General features: G+C 41.2%; 1 protein-coding gene across 2 annotated transcripts; it reads right to left on the reverse strand.

Annotated features, from left to right (window-relative positions):
* Window positions 1-34: 34 nt before the first annotated feature.
* On the reverse strand, window positions 35-13949 carry washc5 (WASH complex subunit 5). 2 transcript variants are annotated; one of them, XM_030394572.1, is made up of 29 exons: window positions 13824-13949; window positions 12877-13154; window positions 12474-12619; window positions 12150-12234; window positions 11926-12026; window positions 10688-10880; window positions 10372-10524; window positions 10083-10196; window positions 9478-9649; window positions 8860-8987; window positions 8421-8550; window positions 8165-8277; window positions 7162-7328; window positions 6841-6916; window positions 6579-6689; window positions 4845-4985; window positions 4168-4248; window positions 3873-3974; window positions 3480-3659; window positions 3178-3302; window positions 2868-3030; window positions 2589-2691; window positions 2400-2479; window positions 2049-2152; window positions 1522-1651; window positions 1330-1426; window positions 1091-1244; window positions 827-914; window positions 35-539 (listed from the first exon to the last, which is right to left on the reverse strand). In XM_030394572.1, exons 2-29 carry the CDS (start codon window positions 13060-13062, stop codon window positions 483-485), a joined length of 3480 nt encoding a protein of 1159 aa, XP_030250432.1. In that variant the 5' UTR covers window positions 13063-13154; window positions 13824-13949; the 3' UTR covers window positions 35-482. The 2 variants fall into 2 exon arrangements, with proteins under 2 accessions (XP_030250432.1, XP_030250431.1); XM_030394571.1 differs by having other exon boundaries at window positions 13808-13882.
* Between the last annotated feature and the right edge of the window lie 260 nt (window positions 13950-14209).

Genomic DNA, 14209 nt, shown 5'->3' on the forward strand with positions numbered 1-14209 from the left:
GTGAAGTGAAACAAAACAATATTGTATGACATTATATTTTTTTTCTTCTTTTTATTAATGAACTTCATTTGGAAATGGCACAAAATGACAGTATACAAAGTTGGCAAAGTAAGTAAGTAAAATGTTCTATTTTTGTACAATCTATTATTAGTGCATTAAGGACATTAATGGTCAATGAAATGTGTAAGTTAACAATTCAATCGGCTTTTTTCATGGAGGACATTAAAGCACTGTTTCTAGTAATGAAATAAACAGAGGATGAACTCCAGTTAGCTGCTTCACTGTTCTGATTATGTGCATCCTGGGTCACTGTCACACTGACATGGCTCACTGAGCCGCTGGGATTGAACAAGGCAATCGTTCTTGGTATTAGTTACTAATACCTGTGCCTCTCCTAATATGACAAGTCTGAAATGTCTGCAGTGAAAAAAGCCTATGTCAACAGAAGCATAATTTTCTGATTAAATGCATCACCCGTATCTTCATAGAATTGTTCTGAACTCGTCGAAAATGAAACTCGGCACATGGGCTTCTGCCACCTTTAGAGAAAAAAAAAGAGAAATACACATTACTACCCCACAGTACATACAGTTAGTTCAAGACATAGTGCTTAAACTTTTCTAAAATAAGGGACATTAGCTATTTCTTACAGCTAAAACGTATTACATCTCACTGCATAACAATACAGCTGCTAAACATATTACGGTAGAATGATTAGAAATCAAAGCTCACACTTTTCTACCACCCCCAGCTAAAAAGTACATTTTGTAATTTACCCCATTTTTATAACTTTACCAGCAGCATGCTAAGGTCCGAGCTGTCCTACCTTGCGTGACAGTTTTGTGTACTTCACATAGTCTTCCAGGAACATCAGCGCTCCCACCACATCTGAGGGCATGTCAGGGATCTTTTGACTGTGATGGGGTCAAATAGCAACACAAATATGAGGTCACAGAGACATTAGAGGACACAATTCTAGAAAGCACTCTGATTAAGCAAACTAAAAGATAGACAATCTTTAATAAAAAATCTATACCAAAAGGACATTTAGATCATTTTCAATTTGAAGTTTTCGAGTCTGTTTTGTTACCTTGTGCACTGCTCCATGATAGAGCGGATGAACTGACCAATGAGAGCCATGAACTGATGTGTGTATCTGGAGTGGAACTGCTTGAGCAGCGTTAGCAGGCCGAGGACTAGCGGCGGCCAGTCGACTGGGTCTGTGGCTTTCCTGCAAGTCATTCCTGGAAACACACAACAACTTTACAACTTAACTCATCTACAACTGTATGATAATAGCTGTACCATAGTGAGCTGAAAAAAACTTGCCTTGGTTTTTGCTGTACTGAAGTTTAGGCAGCTGAGCGATAATAAACAGGAAGTTGATGATGGGGAAGTAAGGTAGGCGCTTTGTGGTGATGTAGATCTGTGACAAAAATAAAGGAAAGCACAATGTTCAGTTACTAGCCACAAAATGGAAGGTAGACAGAGATGGTATCTGAAGATAAATTATTATTAGACCTTGTTGAGTGGGTTGTGAATGCCGGCAGCCTCCAGGTGGGCAGTGATGTCATACAGGAGAGTGTTATCCTCTTTAGGGTAGGGCAGAGATGGATCCTGGTAGTGAGCTTCAATGTCTGCCAGCAGAGACCTGGCAAGGTCACAATAACAGACGACATACAGAGGATGAAGAAAAGAGCTTGAAGAAAAAATTAAACAATAATCATTTATTAACTCCTACTTCTTCACATATTTTCTTCTTAAATCAAACAGCAGGAGCTTTGGCATTAAGTCATTGAAATAAAACTTGTACTTGGCAAAATAAGTTGTGATAACAAGCATATATGTGCTTCATTAAATAGAAGTAGCATTAATCTAAATGCCATACAAATAAGCAACATTTTGGAGAAACACAGAGCACCTAGTAGTGTCTCATGATACTGAAACAAAGCAAGACTTTCCCCTCAACTCTAATGATAATATTCAAATTTAATTCAATTACAGAGCTACGAGAGAAGAGGTACTGAAAGCTCTTTGACAGAACTGACTTGTTGAGGTTTTCCAGGGCTGCAGCCAGGTGTTTGGAGTCAAACTTGCAGGAGTAGTTCAACTCATTCGCGATCTGCTGTCTCAGGATCTGCATCTGACCCACCTACAATACAACAACATTATTTTCACATCATCATGGCTTAATTGGCATTGACAGATGGCCAACAAAAAAGAGTGGCATCAACAAACAGGAAAGAGGAAAGGGGGTCATCGAAGGGGGTCATCGAAGGTGAAACAAACTGAATTGAAGCTCATGTTTTAACTTTAAAGAATGAGCTATGAGAACTAAATTAAGTAAGTAAGTAAAACATTTTCTATTCACTACTTTAGCAAACATAATGGAGCACTACCTTCATGATGGCCTCCAGGTATGGACCCCAGATCTTCTGTGTTTTGGCCACAGCACTCGCATATACTTTGTTCGCATTAGCTGTTTAAAAAAAAACACAAAAAAAAACCAACACAAAAATGAATAGCTTCTCCTCAGAGAATAAAAAAGATCCTGGCAGGTTATAGGATTTTCCTAAATCAGTACCCACCAACGATGCCCTGGACTGGGTTGACAGCACTCAGCATGGCTTTAAAAACATCCACCACAGCTTTGTCCCTCAGAATGGTCTTCTGCAGCATTGTCAGGAAGTTCTGATGAGAGAAAACCAGTTACTTGTAATGCAAATATATCCAGGTCAGCAGTGGCGATACCGTAACAGCCCTGGTAAACCTGGAAGGAGTCATTTGTCATCCCTGTCTGCCTGAATAAAAGCCCGGTTGTGGCTTTTATCACACAGCCTCAGACCTTTCTTTTGTACGCCAATTACCTGAAGCTCCTTTACTATCATGAAGCAGAGCAGGCGGTCCAATCCGTTGAGGCCAAATGTCCCCAGGGTGTTCTGGATCTCAGAGAACAGCCTGTTGTTGGTGACCTCCTGGTGGCTCTTCAGGTCATACCAGGTGTTCATCTGGTCTATGTAGCAAGTTATCCTGTTAAAATAACCAATGTTTGTCAGGGAAACTTCTAATCTACAGACATGTACAAAGCCTGTATCTCTATGTGAGAAAAGGAAACATTTCATAGGATTTCAATAACTCCCCTCATTTAATTTCACCGTTGTATTTGAGGAGACATACTTGGGGTCAGTGATTCTGAGGATCTCTCTGCAGAGGCGTCCGATGAAGGTGGCAGACTCATCCACAGAGGGGAACTTGGGGATGGGGATGTGGGTGGACTGGTGTACACTCTGCCAGTCCTGGATCTGATCGGAAGCAAAGAAAGAACCACTCAGTCAACTCCCATCACTGACAGATAGACAAACAACCACGGCATTGTTTAGAATTTATTACAGATGGATGGACTGGTGTTGCTGCCCTACAGAGGGATGTGATCAGAAACAGTAAAACAAAAAAAAACATGCCAATAAGTTGAGCCTGACCTTGGCCCTCAGGAAGCTGTTACACTCCTGTTCCACATTGTAGTTGATGATGCGGGACACTTCTTCCTGCCAGATTTTAAGGCCATAAATGCTGACGTAGTCCTGGATGTACTCGAATGACCTGTAGAACCCGTCCATGGTGGCCGCCATATCCTTTAACTTGGGCATCAGCTCACTCGGCTAAGAGGGTGAAAGATTCTTGTTTAGACTCTTCTGTTCACTGCTGTCACAGACTCTTACAGGGCAACAGGACATGGACATTACAGTGTGCCAGTTAAAAGATTTCCTAACTGTGATTGTAACTTGATGTTTTTGCTCTGTGTCCCAGAGAAACTTCCAGCAATAAAATACAAACATACAAATACGCAGTGATTGACAGATAGCAGCATCGACCTTAGCCTTGGGGTTGAAGATCAATCCCTTGTGCAGAGCGTAAGCTACCCTCTTCACCAGCTCCTTCCTGATGCCATCCTCCAGAAGCTGCTTAGGATCCACCTAAAGCATCACGGTGTGTTAGCAAAGTAAAATCCACTGAAGTAACTTATTCTTGAACCGCACTGTGGCTGACATCAACATTAAATCCTTGCTTACATGTTGAGACAAAGGCAAAGCTGTTTTAATGTTCTATTATCATGCTGAAAGTATGAACATTTCTAACAAGTCTGAATAACTTTTTCATATCGTCTACCTTAATGATCCCAACTAGAGTGGTCTTCATCATCAGGATCCCCTCAGTGAAAATGGAGATGTCATGTGTGAGTTTAGCCACCTGTAATCACATGAAGAAGAAGGATGTTTAGGCAGAGAAACAACAGATAGAATCAAGGGAACCTCAAATGAAATCAGTCCACTGACAAAGTATTTGGATGAACTAATCATTCTGCAGCAACTTATATAGAAACAGCTGAGTGCCAGCAGATACCGTACTGAACAGCGTAAATACAATTTGCCAAGCTGTTTTGTTTTTAGCTTCAAAGTAGAACTTCAAGTCGAAAGTTAAACTTTATCAAAAGAATGTTAAGTTCAGAGCATCTGACTTCATTTCCAAATACGCCATTTCGATATCAGCCTGACAAATTCTAATTAATGCAATTCAAGTAAGTCTCTCCCTGCACAATCTGTTTTCATACCAAGCCTTCTTTGCCAATTTGTATTTCACATCAAAAGCTGCGAGCGGGATTGAAGAATTTTCAGAAATGCCAACTTGTATGATTGCTACACTCTCGCATTCGGTAGACGAGACGACATCAAAACAGAACAACTGTCTGCTTTTGATTTCTTATAATAATTTTTCTTTCATCCTGAACAACACCCCAGGAGCTACATGCACGTTGTAAAGTGTTTCAAACACTACAGTTGTTTTACTTCATAGCGAGCCCCGAGCTGCGAGTAGTCCTTCAGCTTGTCCTTATCTAGCCGTGTGGGCACCTCCATGATGTCGTGGATCTGCAGCTTGATGATCTTGGCCAAAGAGGTGAACATGCTCTCTGGGATGATCTGCAGCACCTGGAAAAATAGAAGATTAAATGGGTAAAACTGAGCTCCGACAGGAATCAAACATGTGTCTGAGGGGTTTTTACGACAGAAAAGTCGAGATTATTCTTCAGAAGCAGATGGTGCACGATGCTGAAAATGAGGAATCTTGTGTACAGCTAGGAGAAGCAAATCCTCTGGCATAAAGTAACGTGGCATGTGGTTGATGAAACCAGAAGGTATTAGCATCTTAAGGTACACATCCGGTATGGAGCTGTTTTGGGGTAAATTTGCCAAACAGATGGTTGGAGAAGCATTAATCATGACCGCAGCTGCTGCTGAACAACAATTTACAGCATGCAGAGCTCATTTGTTAAAGTTGTGAAACCATTTGAAAAACCGTGTTCATTTATGAGTGTTAGAGGAGGTTTAATAGGGTGTATCCCAGCGATCCTCAATAGGCGGCCCCCGGGCCGCATCCGGCCCGCCGGCCTCCTGTTTGTGGCCCCCAAACTTTTATTCCTTCACCATGTGTTTTGGTTGGGTCAGCAAGTGTGCAACGGGACTTATCTCCATGCCAACGATACAGAGACAGCTGGGTCACTCACCGCTACAGCGCAACTTTTAACTTTCACTTTCGTTTTCGGAGTAGTTCGCGTATTCACATTTTGCCGGTGGTAAAAGATTGAAAATGGCGTGTTTCCAAGTAAACTGCTATTACAAAGTGGACAGTGAAAATCCTCGACTCAGAGAAATAGGGATTTAAAGTTTGCATTCATTCTCCCACTGACAGGACAAGCCCCACGTATCTGACAGTGTAGCGGTAACAAAGGTCAGACGTAGTTTTACTAATTCTACTCCATCTCATCATGTATTTTCAAACACACAAATATTGTAACGGACGGCGAGTTTCTCCCGGCAAACACCCTTTCACTCACGGTGCCAAAATGTTTATCGTCCTTGTTAAAACTCAACACCATTTAATCAAAGAACAAATGACGTGAATTAACCCACAATCATTTTACATATCATCTTATTCACAAAGACATTCACGAACCATAATTACACCAACAGAATACCCAAGAGTCATTGCGCCACAGTCCACAAGGGGCGTTACAATATGCCAGGAGAAGCTGTGATGAAGATTTCCAATTTGAAACGGCATTATGAGACGAAGCATAGGAATTTTGAAGAGAAATTTCCTCAAAATTCAGCGATAAGCACAACACCAATAAATGCACTGAAATCGTCATATCAAGCTGCAAGCAGGATTCTTGTCACATCTATGTCACAATGAAATAAAATAATGCATGACTGAAGTGATGGACACAATGTTTGAAGGCAAACAAAAAGAGGAAATATTCAACTATGTATTTTAATTTATGTTAAAATGGAAATTACATTTTATTTTAGTTCATATTTTGTTGTTTAGAATGAAAAGGACATTTTGTTTTGAATATTACAGTATTATTGCATGTGGCCTGACCGACCTCAATACATGGACCTTTGAGTTATTGAAAAAAATCTTTGTGGCCCTTTAAGATTTGTATTTGAGTGCCCCTGGTGTATCCTCTCTGCAAAAACCCTTTAGATCACAGGTGAAAACACAACTTTAATGAAATGTACCTTTCTGACATAAGCCACCAACTCTCCAGAATAAAACTGCGAGACACTCAGCAGGTCGGCACTGTTGGCCTGGTTGATACGCAGCAACGGAAGGTCCAATGCAGATGCCAGCTGATCAAGAAACACACACACACACAAACACACACAAAAGAATTATTGCAGCATCACAGGTAGCAATTCTCCAAATCAATTATTAATGTTTAAATGTTATTAATCCTTTGTCTGTGTGTGAGCATGTGTGTTGGGCACAAACAATCCTCACCTTCAGAAACGTAGCTCTCAGTTTGGTAACCATGGATGGGTTGACTCTGATGCTCTCCTGCATAATTGATGTGAAGCTGCAGAATAAAACATAAGGGCGGATAAAACAGAAATGAAATGAAATCCGCTCTGCAGACAAAACCTAAAATAAACTGAGTATAACTGAAAGTCAAAACGACTACAGCACTGTGGTCTTCTGGATGGTTGGTATGAAAATTTAAGGAGATGAATCATGACCATGACCTGGATGACTAAGACTCTTCATCAACATTTAAGGAGATGGTGACTAAGTAGGCTTCGATATCTATCAGTGAGTAAGCACCTGTCGATTATCTGCCATGCATAGGACAAGTCTCCAACTATCTGCATGGTAATGAGGACTTCCTCTTTGATATTGATGGTGCGGATCATTTGGTGCAGGAACTTCCTGGTGTCAGCCAGGAACTGACAGACCTGCAGGTTAGACTCCAACTGATGGAACTCCTGGACCTGGAGACAAAGGGAAACTTTTTTTTATAGACAAACAAACAAACGGTACAGGAAAAAGTAAACAACACAGAAATCTACAGTTGTTTTCCAATACCAGTATTGAGTCGGAATCATTATCGAGTACACAAGTCTATGCACTGTTCCAGTACCAGATTAGAAACAGGAGCATAACAGCCATACAGGGATAGTAGTAAAACATGTCTTTATATGTTATATATATTATGCCACGGTATCACAAAGTTCAGGTATCTGTCGGAAGAAATGGTATCAGACCGTCTCTACTGTAAAAAAAACATATCTATATCCAAGGACTGGAGGCACTTGCCTGGCAGTCCTATTTTCTTGTTTTAAAAAACAGTTCTCCAACGGTACTAATTTATTTTCTGGCTCATGGGGATAATTTGGTGCTGGCACGGACGACGGTACCCATGGACTGTCTAACTGTGTAAACAGTTATCAATGTTTACGTAAATAAACATAACCCAGTTTTTGTGAAAATCACATTTGTTCCATTTCTTGTTTTACAAAAGAGAAATGGAAAGCATTACAATCCACTGAGCCAACCGGACATCTCTATTGTGTATTCTGATGTTTCTCTATTGATATAATCTCATAGCAGTTTATCTTGTCTGTTTATTTTGCTACCATTTGCATACATTGTTCTTCCGGGGCTATCTGGAACTGTGGAATAACATAAAATGACTGTGTTATCAAACTCAAATTCAAAAAGGTCAAAAGACCACAGTGAAATCTTAGAAAGTCAAATCTTCATGATAAGCACACTGAGTTTAATGTGAAATTGCAAATCCAGCGTGAGCTGCGATTATCTTGCTCACCTCAACAAGAGCCTGTATGAGCTGAACTGTCTTCCTCCCAGCAGCGGTGGAGTCCTCATAGTTCAAAGACTCGATCTGCTTTGAGATTTCTCTGAACCAGGCCTGTAAGTTCTCTGCAAGGAGTGGATGAGGTGTTTGGAGAGAGCTTAAACTCAAAAGCATTTAACGTCGCATGTCTGAGGTTCCTTTTAGTCAGTACCACTTCTTCGTTGTGAGTGTAATCCTTCACCTTATCCACCCTAACAGTGTAACTCACCATTTTTCTCCACCCTGGTAAGAGGTTTGACGCCAGAGAAGACTTCGGCCAGCTCAGTCATTCTCTCTGATCCCTCCTTCTTATAGCTCTCCCACTTGATCTGCTTCTCTGACAACATCTGCTTGAACATCTGGAAGGGGGACAGCACAGACGCTGAGTCGATGAGGAAGGATTAGCCAGATGAGATGGGTAATGAGAACATTAAATTTGTGTCCTCTCCTAGTGATAGACTGAGTAGACATATGCTGTCTCACTGTGTGCTAATAGACCACAGAGGGAACACACCTAACGAGAAACACAGTTGGCTGGATGGCTTTGGAATTACTCTGGCATTAATTTCGGTCTGTCTACAGAGGACAGAAGCCCAGTGCGTTCCTTTTTTTTCCATGTTTTCCCAGTCATCATTCACATTACCGAGTACTGAAGAGACGAGTCTCACCTCTTTGAGTGTGAACTCGAACTGGGCCGTGTCTAGCAGGATCTGGAACAGGATCTTGGGGTTGTACTTGGAGTCGTTAAGCACTTGTTCTTTCATCTGACGCAGTCTCTTGTTGTTTGGGTCATAGGCTGTAAGAAATGAATAGTTGAGCAAACTGAAGATGACTATAGAAACCAGAAAATATTCACATTTGAGAAGTTGAAATTTGCATTTTGTTTCCTAAAGGATGACTAAAAACTTGATGATTATGAAATAGTGTGCCATTAATTTAAGTGCTAACAACTAAGAGAATAATCAACTATTCATTGCAGCTCTACCAAAAACTGACAAATGGGAAATTCAGCCTCCTTAGTAGAGCTGCGATGATTAGACAATCAAAAGAAAATTAGTTCTCAACTATGTTGTTAATTGATTAATCATTTCAGTCATGTTTAGACAATAGAAACCATTTGAAGACGTTACGTTGGGCTCCGGAAACTGTGATGGGCATTTTCACAAATGTTTAATAATGTCAATAAAGGCAGGTTGCACCCACATTCCTTTGAGCAAGTAAAACATCATGCGAAGGACATTATCGGTTTCTGTCAAACCCACATTGTGGTCTAAAAGTATCCTTACCTGACTCTGCAGAGTGCAGCATCAGCCAGCGGATAGCTACATTGCAGTCCCTCAGACAGTTGAGTAGTTTGGGAATGTTGTCCAGGATGATCTCTTCCCTGAGGAAACCCTCCTTCAGCAGCTGCTGCACCTGAGGCCTCAGGCTTTCCATGCTAGCTGCATATCGAGTGGCCTAAACACACAGTGATGGTGTTGGTTTTGAGGAATATGGACAAAAGTATCTTTCATCTTAGATGATAAATTATTAATGAGGTCATTACCAAATGCAGCAATTAAGAAGAATGTCTCCTCCTGCTGTGGGTGCAGAATACTTTATGACTGTGACTCCTTGCATCTCAGTTAGAGCCCATAATTCAGTTTGAGCTCATGTATATTCACCATAAAACTTTTTCAAGACAAGTTTAAAAATGTCTTTCAAAGTCACTGATTTGATTAATACCACCTCGTTTCAATTTAAATTCCACACAGTCGCAATGCATGACTTATAAATTCTGTCGACACAGTTATCACTACCTGCGTCCGATAGCGCACCACATTGAGGGACTGCAAATTGACAAAGCTGAGGACTGTGTGACATTGAAGCCAATCCAAGTGGTCTTTAATACCTGCTCTTTGATGTTAGCAGAGTCTAAGGTGTAGTTGAGAGCAGTTTTGGCAGCTTTGTATGGTTCCCACGCCTCCACCAAGTTCACTGTGATCCCCATGTAGATACTGATAACCTGCACACAGACAACACAAACACCTCAGCTTTCACAATGAAAAACTTGGCACCAAGCAAGATAAAAAAAAAAACAACTCTTTTATATTCATCTCTAATCTACCATCATGACACTATCGGTGCATATTATTCCCACAGGACAGCCAGTGAACAATCCTATAAAACAAATGTCTTACCCAGTTGTCAGGAAAGTATTTGTCCACTATCTCCCTCATCTTTGCCTGCTGGGTGTGCAGTATGGAGGGGCTGAAGTAGAGGCACACATACAGCATGGCCGCTTGGTTAGCCAGCGCTGTGCTCCGATGCTCTGGTAGAGGGTATGCAGACACCTGATGGACAGGAGGAGAAATGTGATTTTAGGTGCATTTAGCTCAACCTCTGTCGTCTCAAGTTGTCACAGTCTCGTAAACTATGTAACAAAAGAAAACTTAACATATTAAAAGTGACAACAGTTGTCATTTCAGTCTATTTAAAGTTCAGAATGATTCTCACTTGGTTGTATATGTCGTCCGAGCGCAGCCTCCCTATGACCATGCTGATAAAAGTATTACTGATGGGAACTCTCTGGAAGTAGCTCTCCGGGTAGTTGGATGGCCGTTTGGCTCCAGGCTGGCTGGAGTAGCCGGTGCTGCGGAGGAGCTTGCAGATGTCATCCAGGTTGGAGTCGCCTGATGAGCGGGCAGCACTGAAGAACACGTGAAACAATAAATGAATGGGAGAAATTTAAAAGCTGAGGCAAGTGAGGACAGAGGTTGCGTGTCGTTTCTCGGTTTTAACATTGGTTAGGCGTATTTTTATCGATGAATCATTTTGCCATAACTAAGGCTACACGACGGGTAAAAAAAAAAGAAAAAGTCAAATTGGGATTATTCTGGAAAATACTGTGATTGCGATATCACTCATGATGAGCATCTGTACCAAATAAATACAATTTCTTACATTTGGAGAACAAGATTTGCATTTGCATTTCCAGGACATCTCTGCAGCACCACAGCACTTTATTATGATGCTCTATTGACATATATTTTAACTTCATCCAAAATTCTGCAGCTTCTTGCAGTTTGGATCTTGCAGTTAACCATACTGCAATTTTGACTATATACTGTGCAGTCAGGACAGATTAAAGTGTCAATTAAGCATGTTTCTCTATGCTTCCTCAATGCCCGTGTGGGTTCTTCTGCCCACCTGGGAAACACAATCATTTTGCAATATATTTAAAGTGTGTCAAAAACTGAGATCTTTAATAAGTCGCTATTTAAGGACATTTAAATAAAGGGGTGATGTTTCAACCAAGAGGCAGAAGGAGCGAGATCCCTTACACCAACTATAAGGTTCCCTCTGTATAATATTTTAAAGGTCCGGTGTGTAGGATTCAATGGCATTTAGTTGTGTGGTAGTAGATTGCAACTAACTGAACAACCCTCTTCTTACTTCTTCTTTCTCTGATGGCCACTAAATGTCAGAACATATGAAACCATGATATACCCACTTTTGAGCCAGTGTTTGTTTGTCCATTCAGGTGACTGTACACTAATGAAAGCAAGATATGAATATTATGTTCCATGTCTGCCCCTAAATCCTACACACTGGACCTTTATGTAAATGCATAATGAGTCAACTGCAGTGACTCATCTTTGCTGTGAGCGAGCTAACAAGTGCATTGAGCACTAAGAGCGTTGGAGTTAGTGAGAGAATGTTGCATGTGTGGGTTTGTGAGTCATAAAGCGCACCTGTATCTATAGTAGGAAACCAGCATCCTCTCTCTGACCTCCCCTTCAATTTTCTGGTCAATAACCAGCAACATGACTCCATAAAGGTAGAGAGCCTCACACTGGGTGGAGGAAAAACACACACAATCAACTTCTGCAGTTATCATATATCGTTTTAAGGGCTAAGCATGGAAAGCAATGTTGTTTTTACAATAATAAACCTGATTTGCATTTGTGTTACTCACTAAAAGCTGTTTCCCATCCTCATTTAGAAGCACAGTCTCCAGGGTCTGCTGAATATAAACACCCTCATGTAGGTCATCCAAATATCTGAAGTAAAGAGAGAATGATGAAATAACATCTTGGGATAGAGTCTTTATCATGTTGTGCCTCAGAGAGAAGAATAAGGTGAAGGGAGCATGGATCAAGGTCATAGAGTGAACTTCTCATTATCCGTTTCAAATCTCAGCTCACAACGTGTTTTCATGCTCTCAAGAACAATTTCTCTTAAATTGAATAAACTGAAAGTAAACAGAAGGAAACCCTCAAATGGCCCAGTCATGTCTCACCTGTTAAGGTCCACAATATATTTGTGGACGCTCTCAAAAGCCAGATAGAACCTCGACAGAATCTCAATGTTGTTCTCCCTGAACTCTTCGTCCAGGTCCTGAAGCTCGGGTTTGGCTTCCAGCTTCCCCTCGTAATACTCCGGACCCTGGCGAAGAAGCAACATCTTGAGACGAGTCCAATCGATACCCACTTATGTCTATATGAAAATAAACACAAAGCTACAAACAAATGGGACGAGGTAGAAGAGCAAAAGGGTCCCCTTCCTCCGCATCTGAAACGTTCACACTGACGGCAATGTGGAGCCGGCTTCCACCGCAACACAAAAGTTCTACAGAGCCCCTTTAAGGACACATTTGAGTGACTTGTACTCACATCAGATGGACATGCTATACTATTACTCACCTTAAAGTAGCTGAAGTCACAGATGATGTCTCCATATTTCTGCTGGTCACTCTTGTCCTTGAGCCTGAACACTGCGGGGATGAAGTCAGAGAGGCGCAGGAGCTCAGCAATGATGGCGTTTCCTCTAGAGACTATCCTGAGGATGGCCTGGCCGCACAGGTTGTTCTCCGCCAGGAAATCCACCATGGCGGCTGGAGGAAGTGGAGGAAGAGGAGGATGAAAACAGCCACACCTTCACCGTCTGGTTGTGCAGCAGACTGACTGCTTGGATACTCCAGCTGAAAAAAGGAAGGAAGGGTTACAGTCAGATAAATTCTAGACTTTTTTCCTGTTTTGTTTTGCGGTTTTATTTCATTTTTTTAATCCATCTTGCTGAAGTGTCTCTGAGAAAGACATTGAACACCTGCCATCATCCAGACTGTGTTCAGACAGTGGCTGTAATGATGCAATTAACCACTAATGACATTATTATTATCTTGACATAGCAACGTTATAATGTAAAATGAATATTTTGCATGAAGATGGATATTTTCCCATCGGAAATACAGCGTTGCAAGAACTTTTAATACTTGATGAACAAACAATTTGAGCGTTAACTAGTGAAAATATCTGTAAGTAACACGTTAACACCTCTGCGTTTTTCCAGGTTTCTTGAAACAAAAACACAAGTGAAAGCATTTGATCAGCGTTTAACAGTCTTGCTGTTCTGCTTCTGAACAGAATAAATTGGGGACTGTCATTATAATGTCATGTATCAGCTAACTGTTAGCTTTTCATAACCATCAAGCTAATGTTAGCATTTAGCCTGTCAGCTACTTTTATCAGCCCTGACGCTGCAGACGACAACACGTGAAAAGATGCAAACATATCGTCGTACACAAGCCGTCTCACTTCTTAATGGTTTAAATTAAATAGCCACAATTTTAGATACCAGAAGAAACGCTTGCCTCTTTGGCTCCTCTCTTCCCTGTTTACTTCCTCATGACCAGCCACATGACTCTCACACTCGGTGGGATTGATTCTGTTCATTCAGACAGCGCGCCGGAGAGGGGCGGTGACAAGCATGTTCCCACGCTTTGACTTCCAGCACCAACATTTATTGTGTTAGAATTAGATCACTTTAAATGTTTACATCTTGACAACGCTTTAAAATGTTACCGGCTATTATCAACGATATTTCCATCAGCCTGAATAAGTATCTCCATGGTGCGTTCAAGTCCCAAAACTCAGTTAAGTGTAAACGGCCATCTGTAGATGGCGACAGAGATCCACCACTTTACCCTCAGTTCGTTGTGTCTGACTGCTGCTCCACAGAGTATGTGAGTGCAGGTTT

The sequence above is a fragment of the Sparus aurata genome, chromosome 17 (genome assembly GCF_900880675.1).
Source record: "Sparus aurata chromosome 17, fSpaAur1.1, whole genome shotgun sequence".
Lineage (NCBI taxonomy): Eukaryota > Metazoa > Chordata > Actinopteri > Spariformes > Sparidae > Sparus > Sparus aurata.